Genomic DNA, 18,238 nt, shown 5'->3' on the forward strand with positions numbered 1-18,238 from the left:
CTATCATTGGATCGGTGTTCTTGTTGGTAGGCAAAGGGCAGTTAGGAGGAGTTGGACCATTTGTTATAACCATTATTGGTGATTCATTCAAGAGATGGTAGGCTGCCAGAGAGCAGAAAATCTATGATCACTAGTCCCTGCTTAGAAGACCTACTTTGTGTATAGATTCCAAGTGCAGCTGTTCTCTCTTATCTAAACTAATATTTGTAGGGAAATTTTATCAAATATGTGAGAGTAGGACCTGAGAGCTTTTCAGAAAAATCAGAAGAATATAGAATAATGTTTTCCTATAGACCTCTGATTGTGTTTCAAGTTAAGTTGGTTATAGTTTTTTAATTATGAGGGCGACAAAAGTAAACAGATTTTGGTGTCAGGCACTTGTCATAATAAGACACAAGCCCAGCCAGCTGCATTCTCGTATGCTCAGGGCCCTCCTTCTCAAGGCAGTTGCTTTTTATTTCCAAAGTAGGCATTCACAATGAAAGATGGCTTTTCTCTCAGGTAAATCCAGGCATTTGTAGATAGATACTTGTAGACATCAGAGAGTTGCCCTTTTAGCTTCTTTTTTGAAGTGTTCTTCGAGCCAAGAAGCACTCTAGTGCTTCTCACTCTTCAACTAGCTTTGGTGCAGCATCCAGAAATAACCATTTTATAGTTACATCAAAAAACACCTACCTCCCCCACCACATGTTTGAGGATTTGAGTGGAAAATTCCTAAACTTGACAGAGCCAGAGGGAAAGTAGAAGTTTTGTGTGAAGCAATATAATTAGCCATCAATTATGAGACTCCACTTTCTTGTAGTGGCTTAGAATTCACATAGAGAGGAAATAGCCAGGTTTTGTACACAGTTACTAACTCAGTTCTGGAAAATTGTCCAGTGTAAATGGAATATCATACAGATGAAGACACGGGTTCTTCTGTAGGTGTGATTTATAAATGTCAAGAGAAGTGAGGCATTAGAGTTCCATGATTAGATGTCTCAGTGTTTTTATTTTAATTAGGTGTAGGGTGTCCTCCTCAGAAAAGCCTGCTTAACACCAACACTGGTGCTAGACAAATTCATTTCTGTTTTACCAGGCTTCATTATTATTTTTGTTTACTGGTACTGTACTGTTATTTGGTTATATTTCATAATTGTTTTAATTTCAGGATTTATTTTGTCCTGTGTTAATATTGTTAAAGAGAGACATAAAATGTGAAAAATAAATACCTGACTTTGTGGTCTAAAACAGTGGTTCTTAACTTTTGTTACTTGGATGTTTTTGAACTGCAACTCCCAGAAACCCCAGTCAGGACAGCTAGTGGTGAAGGCTTCTGGAAGTTGCAGTCCAAAACTCCTGAGTAACCCAAGGTTAAGAACCAGTGGCCTAGACCACTGTTTCTTAACCTTGGGTTACTCAGGAGTTTTGGACTGCAACTTCCAGAAGCCTTCACCACCAACTGTACTGGCTGGGGTTTCTGGGAGTTGCAGTTCAAAAACATCCTGGTAACAAAGGTTAAGAACCACTGGTCTAAAACATACACACTTCATCACTGTAGCCAAATATATCTTGCAGGAATCAACACTATTTATTTCCTGTGACCTTTACCTTCAATTATAGGAGAACTTAAGCAAGCTAAGAATTGTAATTTGTATAGAAAGAATATGTGCACTTGCGGTTTAATTACCTGTAAATGCACACTGAAGTCTGCATTAGGAAAGTGACTAAATAGTTATAGAGGTAGTAAGAGTTAATGGAAAAATTTAGACACAGTGAGTCCATTATGGCTATAGAATTTGAATAGAAAACAATTTTTGAATAATTGCATTTTCAGTTGATTTGTTTTTATAACTGTTTACTTTGTCTGTCTTCCAAAGCATTTTTTTTCTGTAAAGAAAAGACAAGGTCTAATTTGCATTGTGTTTAGTTTTTAAGTGGTTCGTTTATTGTAACTGTAGAAAGTCTGCTGTGATGTGCAGCAATAATTTGATTACCCTAAAAATAAAGGAGTTTCTTTAGAAAGCTGTTGTTAGTGAATAATCCAATCTTATTGGGGGTGCAAGGGGAGGAAGATAGACCATAACAGCAGAATGCATGATGAGCAAGTATTACGAAAAGCAAGTCCTTAAATTAATTGGTGTGCTTCTTTGAGGTAATATAATGCTGTACAGTAAAACACCAGTTTTTACTGCAGATGGTCCTACTCTGCTTCATGCAGTATGTGTGGTTCTGGTAAATATTTGAGTGTCTGTTGTGAAGTATTTAATGGTGTGAATTGGAGACAGATTAAAAATATATGACAATGAGATTCTCTTTCCTCCTAGCCTCACTTGCCTTCCATCATTTTAAATAGCTGTTACAGAAAAGATAAATGCTATGTTAGCATACAAAGGTGGCACCATTAGTTTCCAGATTGAAACTTTGAGAATTACAAGGCAGACTTAAGTATGGTAGTTTGGTTCTGAGCTTACTGTCTCAGAATAAAAAAGGGGGAAAGGAGAATAAGCTATGGAGGCTATTTGTGGAGTTGTTTTCAGAAACATTATGTTTTCATTTTAAAAATAGTATTTAAATTTTGGGTGCCCCAATTCCTTAACTTCAGAGGGTAAATAAGTTATATTGGCTTCTAAATAAAATAGAATTTTAAAATCCTGGGTTAATTTCAGTTGTTCTTTTCATTATTGGCCCACATATGTTGCAAGTAGTTATGTGCCTGAATGAAGGCTACTATGAATCTTAAAAGTTTGTTATCCTGCCAGAGGAGATTATCTCTTCCAGCTTTCCAGTTGCACTTGACCAGGACTGTCATGTAAATATTTCAAAGTATTTTTTATGCTTTATAATGTATCAGAAATATTCTTTTTCACTTTTCTTCTATAATATAAACTGATTGTTGTGGCCATTAGGTGTACAATATCTGTACAAAGGGTATATGAAAATGTTGCATGGACACTTGGTTTTGTATATAGAATTCATAGAAGATATTCTGTATTTCCCCACATTTGCCAATAGCTGAAAATTGTGCATAGCATTAGTGTATCCGAAGTACTGGTTAGAGATAAGGAGTGAGAAAATGCAAAATATTCAAGCAACCAAATCATGCAAAATGGTTGTTTATGGAAGTTCCAATTTCTAGAGCAGTAAATGTTTGTGATTGCAGAGAGTGAACTGAAATCTACATTGCTTCTGGAAAATCTGTCATGTAACAGTCATCTCTTTATTTTCATGAGAGACATTTCTTCATAAAGTAGCAGATTAACTTGTGGGGAGCATTAAAACTTGCTGCAGTAGTACACAGACTGAGTATCCCCACAATGTGGTATATGTACTTTCACCTTGCCTCTTTGTATTTAGTTGTTTGTCTTTGATTTTAGGGAGTGTTGATGGTTGGTCCACCTGGGACTGGCAAAACTATGCTGGCAAAGGCTGTTGCTACAGAATGTGGAACAACCTTCTTCAATGTATCTTCCTCCACTCTGACATCAAAGTATCGAGGCGAATCCGAAAAGTTAGTCCGCTTGTTATTTGAGATGGTATGTGTTATTGATGCTCAAGTACTTGAGATACTTAACAAATATCCGTGACCTTCCAACATGTTGTCTCAGATGTAATCTAACCATTAAATCAAATTGTCAGGATTGTTTGTGAAGTGTGTCAAATTCTAGAAGTATTGTACTCTGAATCTAGTTAGTCTCAACTAGAGTACACTCACTGAATAAGTGAGAACATAGTAAGTCAACAGTTATGGGAGTTCCATTGGTTCAAGAGTTCTTCTCTATTTTGGACTAACAGTTGGATTTAGGCCTTTTTAGTTACTGCAGAGAGGCTTCTCAGCACCAAATTCATCGGAGCCTTGTGCCTTGGGTCAGAAACCTAGGGCTTAAAGTAGCAGATTGCACAAGTGGGGCACCCAAATGTAGCAGAGCTGACATGCCATAATTTTAAGCTTGAGAAGTAATACTTATTATTCTTAAAAAGACCCTCCCCTCCATAAGACCATTAAGTGCAGAATAAACCCCCCCACCAGATTGCACCAACAAACACCATTTCTCTCTACAGTGGCTGTAATAAACACAGCTTTTCTGAAACAATATTAACTGTGCTCAAAATAACAGATCCCTGGGCAAAACTAATTTAGCTTCTGCTGCTTTCTTTGATTTTTTGCTCTTCTTTGAACATCTTTCTTCACCTTTCAGCCTGCTATTTTTTTGTTTCTTCCAAATACAGTATTTTCATGTCTCACTTTGCAAGTTCCTCTTTTATTTTATGCAGCAGTTGTAATTTGTAGAATTTCATGTTAAACTCTATGAGGCCAGGCTAACTTTAGTTCCAATTTTATGCAGTGAAACTCTTTCGAAAGAGAAAGAAATACATATGAGGTCTGATAACACAAGCAGACTGTCTCTCTTTCTCTCTCCAGCCCTAGAGAGAATGGGAGGGCAGCACTCCTGTTTTTCTGTTTCTCATAATAGTAGAATTGATACAAAATACATCTTATTGATACAGAGTCTGCAACATTGTAAAGAAATTTCTTAACATATATAACTTGATTTACATATAACACAATTGATAAAGCTCTATAAAATAAAAAATGACTTATATAAAGTAAACATCTTAAAAATAAAAAATGCTGGATGTTTTCTATATACTACTCGTAGTACTACTTTCATATGGAGTACATACATACATCATTTACTAGTTGACCAGTACTGCAGTGGTGTTGCCTACTGCATGTTGTACTCTGATGATTTTTCTTTTAGTTCAGAGTGCATCCTATGTTAGTGATTATAAAGTGTGCTGCTTATATACCGCCCCATAGTGCTTCAAGCACTCTCTGGGCGGTTTGCAAGTTAATTATGCAGGCTACACATTGCCCCCCCCCCCCCCGCGAGCTAGGTACTCATTATACAGACCTCGGAAGGATAGAAGGCTGAGTCAACCTTGAGCTGGCTATCTGGGATTGAACCCCAGGTGGTGAGCACAGTTTTGGCTGCAGTACAGCGATTTAACCACTGCACTACTATCATTGTGCTCTAATTTAGTCAGCAATGACAGGAATTCTATAACATATTATTCAAAATGGGGTTGATATTGTAGTTGATATGTAGATGGTGCTCTTAGGTTTCGTTACCACCACATTATCTTTGTCAAATATAATTGTCAGTGTTGTGGTGTAGTTTCATTTATGCTTCTGTTAAGTAAGTTCCTGCTCTTTTTGTTTCAAGGCCAGATTTTATGCACCTACCACAATATTTATTGATGAAATAGACTCTATTTGTAGCCGCAGAGGCACTTCTGACGAACATGAGGCAAGCCGACGAGTCAAGTCTGAACTTCTTGTTCAAATGGATGGTAACTAGTGTTTGGTATCTACATTTTGTTTTTTGTTTTTTTTAATATTTGTGCTCTAGCAGTGGAGAAGCAGTGGAGGCAAATAAAAAGTATCATTAAGAAACCTGTCCTCAGATGTTTGCATTTTAATTAATTATATTTTTGTTGAAGCAAGTTTTAAATGTTCTAGGCATGGTTAGAGACCATCCATGCAACTGAAACTAAGTATGACTGTGGTCAATTACTGTCTGGGAGTATAGCCTGGAAACCTTATGTAAGGATTTTTGGGTTCAGTCATAGAAAAGAGCAGTAATACAAATGTAATGAAAATAATAACAAATTCATAGAAACATTTTAAAAAAACACACGAATAGCCTGGAAGGTTCACTTAAAAGTTACTGTATGTTCCTTTTTTCTTAAGAGACGACTTAAAATACATTTTGCTCAGTTAAACACCAAACGTTTTTCTTTCTATGTAAGATTTATACACAGACCTTCATTCTGGCAGGAATGTTCATGAGAACAAGATCAGCCCTAAAATTTAGAATAAAATATAATAGACTACAATGGAAATAATGTATAGAACTTGATGTTTTTTGTTTGGTCATTTTAGTAATGAAGAGGACAGTGCAGCTGATTTGAATCTTGCAGAAGACGTATTAAAATGGGAGAGGATTAAAAAAAATTTCTTCCTTTGTCTACCCATAACCTACCAGTAGCCAGCAAAGGAAACCTCCATAACTCTAAAGCAGGGGGATCTCCACCTTGCAGGGAAGGTTGAGGAGAAGCAAAATTGGTTGCTTTTCATTGGCATTTCTTGGAAGTACTGTCTGACAATGTTTTGCTCTCTGCCCTCTTCCCTACATTGGGAAGAAGAATGAAGAGCAAAACCATCTGAATCATCTAGTGCAAAATAAATAAATAAATAAATAAATAAATAAATAAATAAATAAATAAATAAATAAATAAATAAATAAATAAATAAATAAATAAAAATTAAAAAAAATCCAGCTAGCACTTTGACTGTAACTTATTTAATGTTTCTGAAAAAACAATAGACATTCTCATTGTAGATCTCTACTATCAGGTCTCCTGTATGAGTGATATGGTAAGAAATGTTAAAACTCTTTGCTTATGTTTGAAACTAGCCTCAATGTTTACTGAAACCTCAACTTGTAATTTGTGCTTGGATATCCTGTGGTAATTCACTTGCCATCTGACAACATTGCTTCTAAAATTTTGTGTCTTTCTATTGACTGGATGTCTAGGTAAAGACTCTCTGTGCCTCTTTCTCTGCCAGCTCCTGCTCCCCTGCTCCTAGTAGATAAAGCTTTTACAAAAACTGCAAAAATGACACTGGAATTAGAGACAGATAAATCAGTCTGTTTTCTAGTCCTTGTCACTTTTTTTCATATTTTGACTAATTAGTCCTTTTTGTCAGATTTCTGCATTAATCTACAAATAGGTTGAAAAACACAGCAGAATGTTTATACTTAATGGATGTTTAAGCATATTTTTATTGGCATATGTACAGTATTTCTAAAATCTGTGTTATCCTAAAAAAATCTGGAATCCTGTCAGTGTTCATGTAAGTTTTGTGTACTTTGCTATGGCTAATTGTGGCTACACAACAGGGTGGCTGAGCATGTCTTGGTTGTGCATTTAGGCTTGTGAGCAGGCATGTGACTGAGATGTGCCACTACAATTAGCTGTGGCAAGTAACACCAGTAGGATTCTGGCCAATGGACCATTAAATCTTTTGAGCTTAGAACTGGATTGCAAAATTCAGAAATATCTGCTATTGAGAAGATTACTTCTTTCTGATCTGCTCATTAGTCTGGAGGTGTGGAACAGATAACTTTGCATCGGGCTCAGCAAGGATTGAATTACACAGGCACCCCAATGCAAACTACAGGTTTTGATACATGCAGGCTGTAGGTTTGGCAGTAACAGTCAGCTAGGGCTCCCATCTTCACTGTCAATGCCAAACTAACAATTCACTATTGCACTTGCATTGGTAGACGTGTGCATATGAATTCTTTTCTTGTTCTCTAACTACCCTGAAAGGTGGCAAAATGTTGCTTTGCTCTGGGAGATAATGAGTGATACCAGTATTAAAGATTGCATGGTTGAATATTTTGTCTCTTTCCTAGATATTTTGCAAATGAGTAGCTTGTGTCCCTTATCTTTCTCTTTTTGTCTTTCTTCTTGATCCCTCTTTTCCCAGAAATTTAGACATTGTAGAAGGGCAGAATTATTACTGCATTTCCTTTTGTTCTTAGAAAGGGGAGGCGCATACATCTTATTAATTGCATGTCAAGTGTACAACTAAAAGTGAACGAAATGGAGATATCAAAAAGTATCCTTTGTTTGTACAGGGGTAGGTGGAGCACTTGAGAACGATGATCCTTCAAGGATGGTGATGGTGCTTGCTGCTACCAATTTTCCGTGGGACATTGATGAAGCATTGAGAAGGAGGCTGGAGAAAAGGATTTATATACCACTGCCAACAGGTGGGAATGCTGTACCCATTTCCATCTCAATATACTCTCCTTGTACAGTACTTGTTTTCCCCTGGCAGAATGTTAAGAACTTATTGTTTTTGCCTAGGAGACTGTTAACTTCACTTAAAAACATTGCATTTTCCAGGGTTAAAAAAAGCGTGATATTACAGAATGAAACAGTTTCCACATTTTTCTTTGCTAAACTAACGAGGGGTATCTTGGATTTTATATTCAAATTGGGTTAATGGGCTTGGAATTATTCTGAATGTTTAACAGACAATCCATGAATAAGCACAGGAAAAGCAGCTCTAGGCATCTTTAAAGAAATATTTCCAATGCATTTCCAGGCTCCTGTTGATGAATGGTGAAAAGCAGATCCATGAATTTTCACTCTCCAGCTTACGTTGTAAATCAACTCTTGTTTGACCTTTATGAGTAGATTTTAAGCCCAAGGATAGTTGCTTTCTAATTGTTCCCCTGCCTGAGTCTGTCTCATCATTGTTTGCTTTACTTGACTGTCACTCATTTATTTTATCAATTTCAAGATACTTTATCCAATTTGGTTTATATAGCTTTGACTTCTCTAGATGCACCTAGATGCCTTCTCTCACCATGAACCCCTGAGATAACAAAATACGACAGCAGCATGATACAGCTGTGATTGAGCTGGTTAGAAAGGAGGACCTTTATAGCCTTGCAAGTCATGTTAGGTAAAGGTAAAGGTTCCCCTTCACATTTAATCAAGTCATGTCCAACTCTAGGGGGTGGTGCTCATCCCCGTTTCCAAGCCATGGAGCCAGCGTTTGTCTGTAGACAGTTTCTGAGCTTGCAAATTCTGAACAGATTAAATAATACATTTATAGATACCATATTGTTGCAAGGTGAGAAAGTGAGAAAATGAGAGGCAAATTGAAGATAGAAGTAACTGTTCTAATGGATTTCATTTTGTGTTTATATTATAAATGAGTTGAATCAACAACTGTTTTTTTTTCTTGTTGCCTTGATGTAAAATGTATTTTAAGTTCCTTCACTTTCTGTTGGTTTCTAATTTGTCTGTGGAATACAGAATGTGCATGCTGTTGTAGCTTGGGCACACATTCAAAACCAGGAGTCACTTAGAGCAGGCCAGGAACAATCAAAAATGAAAAATGTCTCCTTGTGGGCAGACAAGAGATCTTTCAGTAAAGAAGAATGCTTTGTGTGAGTGTGTGGGATGGTCCTCCAAAGTTCAGGGAAGGGCACGTGTGGCTCCTGGACTTCTGGAAGCTGCCCTTCCTGTGTTGAGATTTGTATGGACACCTCTTTCCCCTCCTCAACTTTGCATGAGGCTCATGAACACTGCTGGGAAGAGAAAAGAAGAAGCCCACACTTCTGTTGCTGCCTTGGGCAGTGTCAAAAGCTACCTGTAGTTGAACATATCCACAGAGTTGCTAGATGGACCAAAGTCCCTAGTCTAAGTTTCCAGAGAGTAATATTTCATAATTGCCAAAATCGTACAGAACACAAACGATGACAGACATATGGAATGTTGCTGTACAAGTACAGTATAACTTGCCGAAGGCACACTATAATGAGAGAAAGCTCACATACCTCCTTCTGTTCTTTTGTGTATCAGTGTCTGTAGACAACATAAGCATGGTTCATGTCCCACAGAGCTTGCATTCTCACATAAACAACAGGGTGGTGGAGTGGGGGGAACAGAGGCAGGGAAAAAAGAATGTGGATAAGTGATCTCACATGATCTTAGAGCCTCATTGTGGCTGTGTGTCAAGATTGAAAGTGTGGCCGGATCCCCCACAAAAAAGTGGGTTTGAGAAAATTGTGTCATTTGGATAGAATGCTTGCATATGTTTTCTAAGACAGGTTAGGGGAAGAGAGTAGTGACCTTAAATTTACAGGGAAAATGTTTTAATAATGACAACATTGTTACCTCTCCTCTCCTTTATATATGTATCTGACTAAATATGATAGGGTTGGATCCAAACTGATGGTGCAACTAGATGAGCATTTGTCCTGTGGTTTGGTCTGGATTGAGGATGGACTGGTTAACTCTTTTTCCTGGTGATCACATAGTGTACACAGCCATCACAAACTGATTAATGCCCAAGCACATCTTTTTGGGTCCTTGTCAGGGGCTACTATATTTTTTGGTGCAGGTAGGATAGTTCAGCTTTGGTTCAGTTCCAGCATGTGTGATTGCTGAAATCAAACCAAAGCGTGCGGTTTTAGCTGCCCCTTTGCTTAAGTTGCTTAATTATCCTGAGAAATGGAGAGCTCTCCTGCTCCCCAACAGAGGGTAAAGGAGAGGAAGTGTTCCATTTCTTTTTAATTGTTGCTAATGCATCAGTGATGTTTTTAAAGCCATTTCAGTGCAGCACTGAATAGCAACAATTTTTTAAAAAGTGGAAAACTTCCTCCCCCTTTCCTTGTGCAAGGCAGAGGGAAAGAAGCTTCACATTTCTCAAGATCATTAAGTAGCTTAAGCAAAGCATGGAAGGGACAGGAGTGGATTTTTTTTCCTTATAGGGAAAGAATATTGGTCTACATTGTGCTAAACAAGGTTGCTTGAGGTTCAGTGCGGTTGATCCTTCCATGTAGAATTCAAGAACTGTCACCAGCAAAATTGTTTGCAATTTACTGATTATTCCTTCCCCATATAAAATCCAATTACAAAGTTAGATGTTGCAAAATAATCACATGCTTGTAAGCCCACTCCAATCAAATGCCTTCTTTTTTTTTCTTTTGCAGCAAAAGGCAGAGCAGAGCTGCTAAAGATTAACCTTCGAGAGGTAGAACTGGATCCTGACATCAGCCTGGAAGAAATTGCTGAAAAGATTGAAGGTTACTCTGGTGCTGATATCACTAATGTGTGCAGGTATTTTACTATCCCATATCTGCAAGCAAAAAGAAATGTTGAATTAATAGATGAATGGAGAGATGAACTGATAAAGCTTCTTTTTAAACTTATTGTGAGTCACACTGGACCCATCATTATAGCTGAAGCCACATTAGTGTTCCAGAGATGTAATTTAGGCAGACTTCTTTAGCCTAGAAATCAGACTTCAGAAGAGTCCCATAATTTGCTCTTGAAAGGTAGCCACAAAACCAATATTTGCAAATTATGTTGAGTGAGATACGCTGCTGCTGAGAATCAGATCCTTTCAATAGTTAAGATATTTTGTCTCCTACTGATGGGTGTCCATCATTAGGCAGGTATAATTTGACCCTCATAATATTATAGAAGATCCTGGAAATTGTTTTAGAGCACTTTCTATCTTCACATAGGATGCTGACCAACCTTCTTGATCATTGTTCCTCAGAAACTGACACTGGGCCCTAAATATTTCTTTCTGGTGGCAGAGGTATGTTATCTATATAGAAGGACTTATTTGCCATTATTCATCTCCTCTGAGATAAGATTTCTGAGGAACCTCAGGGTCATCATAACCCAAACAGAAGTCTCCTTCTTTATATGAGCATGAATGAGAAATGAAACTAAAACTTGAGCAATAATCTTTTATCATCTTCAGATTGTATGTAATTAATTATTAAATACTGCTCTTAAATGGCAAATAATGGGTTGGGTCCAGACTTTGTTATATTGGCTGGAATTCTCTTGATTATGAATAGACCCAGTGGCATGGATTGCAGATGTAAACTGCCAGTAGCTCACGAGGTGGTGCTTATTTTTTGTCGCATGCTAAGTCACACACCAGATGTATGATGAGGAAGACAAGTGACCCCATGCTATCAAGTGATAAATCACTTCTACAGTTTACATCATTGTACTTAGGCTGGCATAAATAACCAGTAAGATTCCGGCTATATACAGTAGATCCACTGAAATTAACAGGACTTAATATGTGTTTGCCAAACTAGGCTGCAGTTGATGAAAATTTACACTAAATAAAGCTTGTTAGTCTTTAATGTGCCACAAGACTCTTTATTGTTTCTTCTCTCACACTGCTTCCAGGTTAGTGGCAAACTAACTTGGCTGCTTCCTCTCAAAATTTTCACAGTAGTCTTAAGTTAGTCACAGGCCAAAGTCTTACGGGTTTTGTCTGCTTTTCATAACTAAGCAGAAAGGGAAAAATCAACATTATAACAATGTTAGCAACTTTTCTCTTCAGTTTGACAATCTTATTAAATCTTCTCAAGACTAAAAGTGTAGGAACGATCAAATAAACACTTTTGGTTACAACCAGCCTTATTTGACTTTGGTCCAGAAGCTTGTTTCTGCATTAGGCAATGAAGAGTTACATCTCAAAGTCTTAATAAGTTGCTGAAAGGGACATTTTGGGAGGATGTGTTCCTAATAGTGATGAATGCAGTACAAGAGCAGAACTAAGGAGCAGTAAACTGTAAGAGTCAAAATATTTTCCCATCTTCCCATCTGAATTTTGGAAATTCTACGGAAAAGTATATAGTCTTGACCTCTTCCGTAATTTATTTTGTTTGAACTAGACATATCTCCATTGGACAGGAACATTTTTATTAACATCTGTGTATCACTAACCTAAAGGCCTCACCTCTCTCAGTGATGCTCAGTGTACCACTGACAGACTACTCAGAACAGAATTTCTGAAGATGACCTGGGCAGCCAAAGTTTAGTTATGACATGTTTGAGGAGCAGTTCATGAGGTTACTAAGCAACCACAGTTAATTCCTTTTCTGGCAAAGCTGTCTTGGCTAAATTGTTCTTCTGCCTGTGCCAGCTGCTTCATTTTCTGCGGAATGAGAGTGTGTACTGGCAAGTTGTAATGGCACAACAACAGATACTACATGCCTGAAAGTGGAGGAGAGTTAATCTGCAGTCCCAGTTTATAGGCAGACTTTCCACTTAGGTTTTCTTGTTCTGAAGAATGAGATCAGTAGGGATCTGCCTCTATTCTTCATCCTTTCTGGGTCTTTTTATAAAAACATGCCTGAAGTGGCTCTGGTTTGAAACAGTTGTACTAGATAATACAGTGTTTGGGGAAGAGCCAAGAACCCTGTTTTTTAACATTGTATCCAACCACATATACTGAATTGGGTTTTTTTAATGTGGTTGTGGCTTCTTTGCTCATTGTAGCAGCTGAGCAAGGTTTTATCTGATCACCTGAAAATCAGCTGTGGCATCTCCATGAACCATTGCGAGATAATTATTTTGTAGGTTTCATTAACTCTGCACATGTACAGACACCTTTGAGGATTTTATTGATCAAGTGTAATTGACATATTTATGTTGGAGATAAGTGGAGATGTGAAAACCAATCTCACAAAAGGAGCTATGTAAAGAGATGATGCTTTTACACAGTCCTCGTAAAAGCCTGCAACATACAGAGGTTATCGGAATCCCTTAGTTCCTCATATACAATGCTAGTCAACGGGGATATTGGGGAAAGTTAATTTCCTTCCCATTTTAAGGCAAATGGACCTAATTTGCATCTCCTAGACTAATGAGCAGCTTGCAGGGTGGGAATCCAGGCATGCACATCTTCAACTTTTGCAATATTGGGTGAAAATTTATGAGCAATTTCAGAAGAATTGCAATTTCAGTGTAGGTTGCTGTGATTTTTTAAAGGATCACAGATAACAGGAAAGAATTAGAACTGAGTGAATGAGAAACTGGCATAGACCACTCTATCCATTTTTGCAGTCATGATTTTTTGTATTTTTCCTTGGTTTTTAAAGGGATGCTTCTTTGATGGCAATGAGGCGGCGTATTAATGGCTTGTCACCCGAAGAGATCCGTGCGCTATCTAAAGAAGAGCTTCAGATGCCAGTTACCAAGGGAGACTTTGAGCTGGCTCTGAAGAAAATTTCGAAGTCTGTTTCAGCTGCAGATCTGGAGAAATATGAAAAGTGGATGTCAGAATATGGATCAGCTTGACCTCAAAGACATCTCTTCACAAGGGATTTTAGCTTTTCAGTTACAGAACAGATGGAGACATCTTTTATGGCTTGAATTTTTCCTATGGACAAGATTCCCTGCTAAACTTTTTTTTGGCACTTCAGAGGGAACAAAATAAAATGTGTCACAGTGAAATAATGGTCTTTCATGAATAAATACTAAAAACAGTAAACATAGCAAATTTTTGTTGCCTGCACTTTAACAGTGAATGCCAGTATCTTGATTTTCACATACTAATCTTTTCATAACTTTTATTTGCCAGCCAGAAATAGGATTTTTCAGGAAAAGCTTAACTGTGTGTATTTATCTTAGATCTGTGATATTCAGCCATGTTTTATGGCTAATTAGAAACACATCTCAACCTCACTGAATGTAGGACTGACATTTCTATTCTTTGCTTCTGCTTCTCTCACTTTTAGAGGGATGGTCAGTAGGATCCAAGGGAAAGCTCTCAGGCTCCCTTTGCATTCCAGTTGTCATGACTACGCTGGTGTTTGCTGACATACTGATAATTATGTGTAGTGAAAAGGGAGGCACCTGTTCTTGAACATGCCAGGATGCTTGTGGCTCATCACAGGTTAACGGTATGGTCTTGTTCCAAAAATGAACATTTTCCTTTTCTCTGTTTACTGCAGTCAGGACCTCAGCTGCTGTATAAAGTGTGATGCAGACAGACAGTGTTGAGATCCTATTCCATTACATGATTGATGTATGGAATTTTGCCCTTGTTTTTCCTTTAGATTGTTGTAAATCCTTTCTCTTCTCCCTTGCACCACTATAAGCAAGGTATCTTGAAAATGTCTTTTAAAGTCAGGCTAAGTTCACATATGCTCTGGAGGTTACAGTAGTTTAACTTACCAGTGCTGTGCTAAATTCAGCAGTGGTACAAAAGCTTCTTCCTGCTGTCTGTGGTTTTTTGGACAAGCTTGGGAAACCTTTGGCCCTCCACATGTTTTGGATTTTAACTCTCAAAAGTCTCGGCCAATATAGCTATTGGTAGGTAATTCTGAGAGTTATAATCATGTGGAGAGAGGCAAAGGTTCCCCGCTTTTGTTTTAGACTGATCATTTTCTAATTTGTTTCATAAATGGTAGTTGCACTTTTGTTGCAGTGTTGGAGAAAGAAGTGAAACCCAAACCTAGAAGTACAGAGCTATCAATCCTTGAGATTCAGGAATATTTTCTTGCTCCTACCCTTTTATCTTTCTGGTGTTTTCTAGCTGTTTTACTTATTTTTACATATTTTAGCATTTTCGTCCAGTAAGATAAATTGATACTAATTTATGGAGAACCTTTGCTATAGCCACCATATGCAAAAAGTGTTGCAAAACAACAAAAATGTTCTGTGTTCCCTTTCAGACAGAAGTATAACTCACTTTTTGAGGTGATACTGTTCATGTACACATGTGGAACTGGTTATCAAAGTCATTTATTTATTTATTTATTTCAGGGAAGGATATGATTATAGGAGTCCTGACATGTTCTAGAAAAGTTGTGAGAATTTCATTGCAGAAAAGATTTTGGCTTGGGAAAAGTTACATCACTTTCTCATTCCAAGACAAGGTTTCTACTTGAAAAGGGGATCAAATACTGCATGGGTCAGTTGCTAAATAAATCATACCTCAATTCTTTTGTCAGGGAACTGTATAAATTATTCATTGACATGCTTATACCACACTGTCTTTTGAGGGTTAAGCACTTAAAATATGTCAAGTTTTAAATATTAAGCATGCTGATTTTAGACCTCTTGACATGGAACACCATGTGGAGGTTGTACAGATTGATTTAGAAATCCCTTCTGTAGACTAAGGACAAGCATGATCTGAGTAGATATTGTAGTTCAAAAAAAGTGAATGTGAAAATTCCAGATTATCTGGAATAATCCTTGGTTACATTTCCCCCATTGCTAACCCAGCTAGTGGGGAAATTTCCTTTTACATATAGCCTTAGTTTAATTTCAATCAAGATTGTTAAGTTACTGGCACAAGTCAGCATTTGATTTTCAAGGGCTTCATTTATAATTATCTTTCATTGTGATAACCAGCTCCTCAGCATAGCACTTGCTGGGCATGTCCAGATCTGCAGATTTGACTGCATTTGGCAGAGTAGTGAGAGATTGGTGCTTCTCCATGGCCATGTCCTCCTATCTGTGGCTAGTTACGTCCATTGTGTTTGCAACACTTTTGTCTTTGGATTGTTTACTTATTTGTTTGATTGCTCTTTTCATGTAGAAGGAGACATATTGTGTCAATACTGTGAATGGTTTGCTATGTTTATTTCCAACAAAAAGCACTTTTTCTTTGAATAGAAGGAATCACAATAAATGTCCTAATAATGACTTGCTTCTCTGTGGTGTGTTTTGTTTTGTTTTGTTCTGCTTGCATATCTTGAGAATCGTTGTTGTCCTGCTGTGGCTGAGTTGACTGTGGTGCCCTGAACACAAGACCAGCACAGCACCTCTATTGAGCTTTTCACTTTTGACAGCATGATGTCTCCTAGTTCCTCGCTTCTTGGTGTGTGGGATTAGTATGGGCCCAAGTACTACAATTTCTCAAAATGAGGACTCCCACAGGGAAGATAAAGTGTCTAAGAACCCACGTTTGTTTTTTATCTCGTGATTCATGACAATAGCATTTTCTGTACTTTAAAAACAGCAACATTTGGAAGTAGAAACACCAAATATTATTAATTTTACTGATTTTTCTGATCTAAATATTATGGTGGGCATCACCAACAACTATCAGGTTTACTTTGATGTGTATTAATCAGTAAACAGTCCTCCCAATATAAACTACATCATAAATATTTTCTATTTTATAGGCCTTTCTATTTGGCAATAACTTCCCCAGTTTCATTGTTTTTCTTCATGGTATCTGTGAATGCACACGAATGGATTAAACTGTGCCTATGCAGGACTCTTTGGAATATTCTAGAGCTAATTAACTGACCAATAAAACAGTTACCCATGTCGTGCATGCTCCGCCTGCCCATGGTACCTCAGTTCCTTTTTGTCGCTGCTGCAGTTGGACTTTTTTGTCGCTTAGAGCTATTGATTCTTTGAAATTCTTTAGTTTTTTATCCCGGACTGTTTACTGATTACGCGGTTTTCTCTCCTCTGGCTATTTTGATTCGGACTGAACTGGTTTTGATTATTGCTTTTTGAATTGGCTATCGTTACTATCTGGCTTGGACCTTGGACTGCTTCCAGTTTCTGATTTGGATTACGAATTTGACTTAGATCGAATCTTATCTATTGGCTTGATTTCTTGGTTTTGATCTGGACTGCTATTGTTAACATTTCCTGTGAGTTGGACCCCCTTTCCTTATTATCTTCCCTGTTCCCCCCCCCCCCCAAATTTTATGGCCTCTTCAGGCTCTTTCAAACACTGTGTGTCGTGTGCTGGCAAAATCCCCTTTATGGATGGCCATGACTGCTGTTTGTTCTGTTTAGAAGAAAGGCATCAACCGAATTCTTGTTCAGAGTGCAAGAAATTAACCAAGCCCGCTCTCAAACTCCGCTTACAGCAACTCCAATCTTACCTCTGGGAGAAATCACTAACACTATCGGGCTTGACAGCCATGAAATCTGCTGTGCCTTTGGCTCCTCCCACTCCTTGTCCCGATCCCGCTGCCTCACCAGCACCTGCCACCCCGTCCTCCAGGGCTTCTTCCAAGTTGTCCAAATCAAAGAAGTCTTTGACATTGGGGTTGGTGTCAACATCGAAGGCACCACCAGCTAAGGATCCCAGGAAGAAGGAGGAGGTTGTTAAGCACAAGAAGACTAAACACTCTCCTAAGTCAGTACAACTTAAGGAACCTCTGGCCTGAGGCACCCCAGCTTCGCCCATTCTTGAGGAGTCTTCCAAGGAGGTACGCAATCCCGAATTGCTCTCAGAAGGTGATGGCTTTGTACCATAGCCACAACTACAGACTTCAATGTCAATCCCGAGCCTGTCTCCGAGTCATGGCCATTCTGAGGCTAATGTGTTTTCCAGCCCAGCCTCGGCCCATTTAAGCCCTATATCAATCGGACGGGCAACGGTGATCCAGTTGTCAAACTCTGAGGCTTCACCGCAAGAATCCCCTCCGTGTAAGCGGCTTGCGAAGTGTCAGCATAGATCTCCAAGTCAACAGCTCCCTCAACATCGGGAGGTGATAGTGCTTCCACATCAGTCTCAGTGTCATGCTTTTGCTGAGTGTCAGGAACCGCTTTACGTGGAAGTCGATTGGCATGGTGCTCAATGTCGATACCATGGGGACTATCGATCCCTCGTATGACACCAGTGAGCATATCAAACCTAAGAGGGTATGATACATTTTTGCCTCACCATTGGAGTCATCTCCATCACTTTCGCCACCTTGACTTTGGCATCGAGCCTACTTCCAGCTCGACCCTACAACTTCGAGGTCTACTACTAAGCATTGCTTTCCACAGCAGGACCAGCATTCGCTCCACCCTGAGAAGTGTTCTCGGGATCCATCAGTACCATCACCCTTGGTATTGCACCCAAAGTCTTCACATTCTCAGT

General features: G+C 38.4%; 1 protein-coding gene across 4 annotated transcripts in view; it reads left to right on the top strand.

Annotated features, from left to right (window-relative positions):
* The window catches only part of KATNAL1 (katanin catalytic subunit A1 like 1), a 36,238-nt gene extending 20,191 nt beyond the window's left edge, over positions 1–16,047 (top strand). For all 4 annotated transcript variants that reach the window (XM_020788573.3, XM_020788574.3, XM_078390000.1 and 1 more), the window contains exons 7-11: positions 3,357–3,515; positions 5,208–5,334; positions 7,692–7,826; positions 10,566–10,692; positions 13,491–16,047. In XM_020788573.3, the coding sequence (XP_020644232.3) occupies positions 3,357–3,515; positions 5,208–5,334; positions 7,692–7,826; positions 10,566–10,692; positions 13,491–13,689 (747 nt within the window). In that variant the 3' untranslated portion in view covers positions 13,690–16,047. The remainder of the gene's footprint in view (positions 1–3,356; positions 3,516–5,207; positions 5,335–7,691; positions 7,827–10,565; positions 10,693–13,490) is intronic.
* Positions 16,048–18,238: the final 2,191 nt, after the last annotated feature.

This window comes from Pogona vitticeps, chromosome 3 (assembly GCF_051106095.1).
Source record: "Pogona vitticeps strain Pit_001003342236 chromosome 3, PviZW2.1, whole genome shotgun sequence".
Taxonomy (NCBI): Eukaryota; Metazoa; Chordata; class Lepidosauria; order Squamata; family Agamidae; genus Pogona; species Pogona vitticeps.